This window comes from Acomys russatus, chromosome 14 (genome assembly GCF_903995435.1).
Source record: "Acomys russatus chromosome 14, mAcoRus1.1, whole genome shotgun sequence".
Classification (NCBI taxonomy): Eukaryota; Metazoa; Chordata; class Mammalia; order Rodentia; family Muridae; genus Acomys; species Acomys russatus.
In genome coordinates, this window is record NC_067150.1 from 54583380 (window position 1) to 54590464 (window position 7085).

Below are 7085 nucleotides of genomic sequence, written 5' to 3' on the forward strand. Positions count from 1 at the left end.
CCAAACCTTTACGACATGTATTGACACAATCCACAGCAGCGAATGAGCAGTATTTGACTTAGAACTTATGAGCTATAGTTATTTAACTTTGTCCTTACAGAGAACCATCTGTTCTAACCTTCCTTGCAAAATGCTAATAGTTGGTTTTATTATTAATGAAGCTTAATGTAACACCATCTTCTTTGGGCAAGCCATTCATTTAACTAGTGTCAAGCATATTTTTCTGGACTAAATATATTGGCACAAGGACTTCTTTGATTAAAGTGTTACTTAGAATTGTGTTTAGACAAGTGAACAATACATACATTAGTACACCTCCCTATCTGTAGCACATTTAAAATAAATACATTTGAGGGGCCTGTTTGGATGCCTTCATTAGTCTGATGGTTTCACTTAGTCATTTCTGGAAGTTCACTTTCCCTATTAACTTGCCAGAAATAACATCCAAATGTTGGTTAGATGAAACTGTGTAAAATGTTTTCCTACAAAAATGTGTAAACACTGCAGTACCAGCAACACATTAACATAAAATGCTATATAATGTATGTTTGTAATTATGAGAGCGATCATAAATCTTAAACAGCCATTGGTTTAGAAATTAAATAGTCCTACTTAGTTCTCCCTAAATTACTCCAAATTTCGGAAATTTACCATTCATCTGAGTATTTTGTGACTATCTCCAAGGATAAATTATTTTTAATGACTTTGCTTTCAAAAATGCAATTAGCTTAATACAATTCTAATGCAAAAGTGCTATCAGGTTTTAAAATTTTCAGCCCACTCCGCATGGTCAGTAAATCTGTGGACATGTGCCATTTCAGCCCATTGCTTTTATAAACAGTTGTTAAGCTCGTTCTTTCTGGGTCTCCCTAGACCTTAATTTTCTTATCATTTTGTGGCATCTTATTTTTAATGTATTAATAATGTGTATCAATTTCCCTCACCTTGTTGCATTTACATTGGCAAGAGCTATAGCTACAGTAAAAAGTGCTATGGCATCCAGCTTTCTGCTGTTGTGCTGTTAGGGTCTAGTGTTGCCTAGGCTGATGCTGGAGGTACCCCACAGCTGAGAGTGAATTTGAACTCTTGATCCTCCTGCCTCTACCTCCCAAGTTATGGAACTGCAGGTGTGTACCTGCATTTTGGTCCCCATCACTTTGTCCAGATTATATAGATATAAAAAAAAAAAAAAAAAAACACAACTCCATGCAGAAATCTTAAAAGTTGAATGCTTAAGTGTTTAGTTGCAGACTCCCATATATTTTGAATTTATCAGTGATACAGTGTTATCTCCACTAAGTATCCAGCATCTTTTCCTCTTTCCACCATGACATGCTCCTTTTGTGGAGATGCTCTTGTCTCTTCTTCATAGTTAATTTAAGTTGTTAATATCCAACTGTAGAATTTGTATTTATGTACTCGTTTATCTGTAGTTTATCCCAGTTCTGGGGAAGCAGGAGTGAAGCCACGTGTTTGTAGGTCCCAGCAGATAGACCTATAGGTGTGTGTGTTATTGCACATATACAATAATGAAGGACAAAAAACTTCCTTTTATGGGGGAGGGATTCATCTTAAACAAAACAATAAAAACCTTACACTAGACAAAGTTGTTTGCCAGCATTTATTTTAAAGGATCAAAAATAAATATTGCACGCGCACGCGCACGCACACACACACATATACAGGAGAACAAATTAATTGACATTTGTGTTTTCCAGTGCACACTTTCAATACATGGCACCTTCGTCTTCTTTATTTAGAAAATAGATCGTTATTGGTCCGTAACTGGTATGAACAGTCTCTGTGACTCTGGCAAATAACCAGGAGCCAAGTCCATATAATAAGGTTGGAACACCTAGAAAACAAATGAATATGTTACTCAAGAAGATCGGTACTTATTATCACGTCCTAACATGCGTGATGTTGCCAACCATGTACATCTTCAACAACGTTAACATAAAGCTATAGAACCAGGAACATCTGGCCTGACAGTGTGATTACCGAAGAGCTGGAATTTATCTGTCTGTGGACCATGGTGACAATTACATGACCCTAGATTTTCAAAACCATAGATGAGGCTGACATAAGCTTTAATGCAAAGCACTTGCTTAATTCATTATCTTCAATTAATTATGAAGTAATTCTATATTCTTCTCACAAGTAAGCAAATGGAGAAGAATATCCATTAATTTGGTTGTAAATGTCCCTGATTATTTGCCTTCAGCTAAAATTATTAGGTCCACCTCATTATTCTCTAAGTTAGATAGGAACACTGATGGCCAAAGGAATATTTGTACAACTTAGAAACTGGGCCAAACAACTGTCTTTAAAACCTAAGGCGAAACCCAACTTTTAGGAAGATTTTAATGTAGTAGGCATTCTCACTAGTAATTTTGTGACTGATTTGAAAAAAATCATGTTTCAGCTAATCTGCATGGACTCCAACAAATCTCCCCCTCTCATTTTTTGAATATTGCCACTAATAAGGTTTCCCTGTTTTTATTTTAGATTAACTGCTGTTTGTTATCAACTAAACACATATTCTCTGTAAATATAGCTTCATATGCATAAGTTGGATGCAAAACAGACTTTCATAGTTCTTATCTTTTAAGCACTTATTTAAAGTCAATGACTATTAACAAAACTAGTGTGTGTGTGTGTGTGTGTGTGTGTGTGTGTGTGTGTGTAAAACCACAAGCACACAGATCAAAAGCAAATATTGTAGGCCCCGCACAATTATTAATTTTATTGCTTCCATGTGGGAAATGGGCTGAAAGAGACAATTCAAAAAGATAACTGCTCATTTGGAAAATCTCTTTCTTTCTAGTTAATAGAGAAACTAACACACATTCAAGACTGATCATATTGCTAATTTTTTCTTTTCCTGCAGGAATGTTTTCACTGTGTTATGCTCCCTTTGCGTAAATGCATTGGGAGTATTGTGGGATGCCAGGGAGAAGAGCAGAGGTATTCTCGGCTGGCAAGGGGACAGTGCGGTGCAGGTGGGGGCAAGACGCTTCCTGTTCGGGTACTTTTCTCCTACATACCGGATTACAGTTTGTAATGATTACCACAGAATCCCCTACAACTCCTAAGGTACTTTCCACAGCAGACTGCGCTCGTGTTCTCCCCATATCCCAAAGAATCTCAAATGTCTCGAGGGACTGGCATAAAAATAAATCCTCAAAAACTACAATAATAAAGCTATTTGCAAATCATTCATCCAAAAAAAAAAAAAAAGAAGAAGAAGAAAGGAAGGAAGGAAGGAAAAGAGAATCAAGTGGTCTGTGGTGAGAAAGGTTGTGACAGAGTGGGCAGAAGTAAGAAAGGAGCGCAGGGACAGGTAGAAATAAGAAATGAATTCCAATAGGACACTGCCCATCTAAGTCTGGAAATCAATGGGGGGGGAGAGTAATTTTAAAAGGCTGTAGTAGCAATTATTAGTTTTGTATACAACACTGAGATTAAGATATATACAATATTCCTTTTAGACCAACACTAAAGGTTGAGTTTAAGGACTGGATGTGACCTTATTTTTTTTAATGCTACTTCTCATAGCTTTCAGTTAAACATTCTTTTAAAATTTATACTATTGAAAACAAGTCATACAAATAAATACCTCCTGCCCCCAGATAAAATACAAACACTGAGTAATGATTCCTGCTGGGGTCAGGGCTGATGAAGGGCCGGAAACTCTAGTTTCTCTCCTGGAAGGAATGAGCTTTTATGTTTTCATCCTAAATGCAGAGAATAATGTACTAACGAGGACGATTTGCTTCCTCTGTATTTTACATATTAAAAAAATATTTTGGTCTGTTTGCTTCGAAATCAAAATCTTTACGATTCCATGAAAAAAAAAAAAACTTAGATTACTGGGGACAGAAAACATCAAGACAAACTTGAGAAACACTTCTGTGCATACTCATTCATTTTGAGTTAACTGAACAGTAGGTAAACTACTGTCGAGTAAGTATTTAAAACCACTGGAACTTTGTAGTAAGGCTCAGATTGCCCATTCACTCTAATGTAAGTTGCTTTTCTTAAATCTTAATCTAATTCCCAGCAGGATACTCAGACTGATAAGCCATGAGTGAAATGTCAGCTCCGTGGAACAGAAGGTAGAAAAAGAGAACAAGTAAGTGAACAGAAATCCTTATTATTTACAAAATGAAAAAAAATTTTTTCCGATTATTGCTCACTCAGAAAAAAGGATGAGTAAAATCCTTTGTACTCTTATTCCTGACTAAGGACTCAATGGCCCAGAGAGGCAAGCTACACATCGCCGATGAGGATCCTATTACTTAATTTTTATTTCCCTTAACTCAGACAACAAATATAAAATAAACATTATTGGTTTTTTAAAAAGTCCAGGAAAACATTTCAGAGTAAGCCAGTCTGTATTAAAGCATGCAGGAACACTGTCTTTGCTGCACTTACAGAATTTCTAAAAACCCACACAGACTATTAAATCTCTCTTCCACATTAAAAACAAAACCAAAAATAAAGCAACAAACAAACAAAACCCTACATCTGTTGTTGTTTTTTTCAAAAGGTTTTACTTTTCTATGTGGGAAGTGGAAATATTTTTCTTCTTCTTTTGATGTTTTAATGACCTACACCTCAAAGAGAAGCCCTTAACATGACAGTTATCTTAAGGAAATGTTAATTTTAAACTGACATTTTTAAAAAGGGATTGAGCCTGTATAGTTTTCCTATGGAGTGGGCTCTTAGTTTTCCTAACCTATCACTCTATATTTGGAAAAGAATGATTCCTACTGATTCTGAAAATCCTAAAATAAATCCATTTTCATAAGTCTAGTTAGCATTCTGGCTTTTCCACGTACTTTCAGTCTGAAGTTTCTAAATCATCGTATACCGACTTCATACCAACCCCAGAATTACTGGACAGGCTTTGTATAGTCAGTCCATCAGCCAAGTTATAAAACATATTTTATAAGGATTACATACACATATCCTTCCTGGATTAAGCCTCGGACAGTTCCAGTGGGACAATGGGTCAAAAATCCCATAAATGACATATGAGCTTTTTACAAGCAGAAATGTCCATTCCTCATTAAATTTCATGAACTATTAGATTATATATAACACTAGTACAGCTGCATAGAGTTTAGTTTTAATTTTGGATTAAACTGATTCGGCTTCCTTGTGTAGAATTTGAGTGACTGAAATCTACGTTAATTTTTTTTCTTAAGCAGCTATTAATAGGTCCAAAACATCTTGAGGACTTAATTCCATGATATTGACCTTTCTGCCGTTAAACCAAAAGAACATAAACACCTAGCAGGCGGAGATACCGTCAGAGTTAGAATTATCTTCGGGAACGTAAATACCAAAGAGACAGCATCTTTCAAATATCTTTTAAGTTTACCACCTGAGAAAGCATGATGCCAGGAGACAACCTACTGCTTTTAGCAAAACACACTTGCTGAGATTTTTCACAGAAAGACAAAGAAACTTTAAAGTCCGTCCAGTTTTTGTCCTCCAAAGGCTCCCAAGTGATGAGCGCGGGAACGACTCTTGCTAAAGCAACTTCAGAGCCACTGTCCAAGTGGGGGCGTTTCCCGACTCGCTCCTCGCTGGCCGAGGCGGGGGGGGGGGTGTTGGGGGGGGGTGTTGGGGGGGGGGGGGTGGGAGCGGGTCCTCCGCGGGGTGGGGGTCCTCCGCGGGGTGGGAGTCCTCCGCGGGGTGGGAGTCCTCCGGGGTGGACAGTGGCAGGGCACGACCTCGGGGCTGCTGCAGGCAGCCGGTAGGGGAGGCGAAGGGCGGGCCAGCTTGTGGACCAGCTGCTGCCCAGGGATCGGATCGGGCCAGGGCGCCGCCACTCACCCAGGTTGATGACCTTGAGCGCCGTGAAGAAGCGGTCCTGCGGGGCCAGGTCCTGCCAGGGCGCCTTGGAGCAGTGGTACTTGATGAAGGGGAAGCAGCCGGTGCGCAGGACGTGGTAGTTGGCGCCCGGCACCGGCCAGTTGAAGTGCGACAGGCCGAACTGGTCGTTGTGGACCGCGCTGTAGGGCACGCAGAAGGAGGTCCAGTGCGGCAGGCGCCGCTGCAGCAGGTGCCGCGTCAGCACCTCCGAGGCTCGGGGCTTCGGGCGGGAGGCGGCGCCCGAGGCCCAGGGCCCGCACAGCAGCAGCCGCAGCGCGGCCTCGTGGGCTCTCCGCAGGGTTTCCATAACCCGGGCGCGCCGAGGAGCAGGCCCCTGGCCCCTGGGGGGGGGGTGGGGAACGGGGGACGGGGGCGGGGCCACCTGGCGGGCGGGCGCATGCGCGCTCTCCCGGCACCACCCTAGGCCTGGGCTGGGAACGCCCAGCGGGCGGCGCGCGGGTGAAAGCTCCCAGAGATGCGGCGCGTGCGCGCGGCCGCCCCGAGGCTTCGGTTCGGACGGGAGGGCGGAGCGACTGCGCAAATCACGACAATTGTCACCTGTAGCCTCAGGTATCATTTGTAACCTTGGAGCAAGGAGAGAAATGCGAAGGTTAAGACAGCCCACCTTAGCGACTGGCAGAATTCAAACCCCGCGCGGCTGACCGGGCGCTGGGCCCCAGGGAAATGCTCCGGGATGCTGAGGAGATGGAGGTGTGCTCAGGAAAGTGAGGTGACACCTAGGCCTGGTGTGTGCCAGGGGCTGTCACCCGGTGACCTCGGACAACACTTTTGGGCTGATGTCCTCACAGTCTCATACACTCTCCAGACTGAAATCCTAGATTAAAAAAAAAAAAAAAAAATGGGGGGGGGGGGAGGGGCGACAAGCCAGACGTGGTGGCACTTGCCTGTAATCACAGTACTGAAAAGGCTGGGCTCCATAGAGGACCTCTTGTTTTACCCTGTCTCCCCCACCTCCCACCCCCCCACCCCCAAAAAACCAAACTAAAAAGCAGAAAGGAGTCCTATGTTTTCTCATTCAGTGCCCTGAAGCTCAGAGAACCCTGCCTCCCTAGAACACGGTAAATACCAGGACAGGCTATGGCAGTCGCCAACCTATACAATCCTGAGTTACCCACTTTTAGTCTCTTTCTGTAAGGAAAGCACTTCTCAACCTTTGTAACATATCACCTGTTTTCGGA

At 42.1% G+C, this 7085-nt stretch overlaps 1 protein-coding gene across 1 annotated transcript; it reads right to left on the minus strand.

Annotated features, from left to right (window-relative positions):
• Window positions 1-1592: 1592 nt before the first annotated feature.
• On the minus strand, window positions 1593-6193 carry C14H15orf61 (chromosome 14 C15orf61 homolog). The gene is made up of 2 exons (XM_051156631.1): window positions 5848-6193; window positions 1593-1855 (listed from the first exon to the last, which is right to left on the minus strand). The coding sequence occupies exons 1-2, from the start codon at window positions 6191-6193 to the stop codon at window positions 1728-1730; spliced, it is 474 nt and encodes a 157-aa protein (XP_051012588.1). The 3' UTR covers window positions 1593-1727.
• Between the last annotated feature and the right edge of the window lie 892 nt (window positions 6194-7085).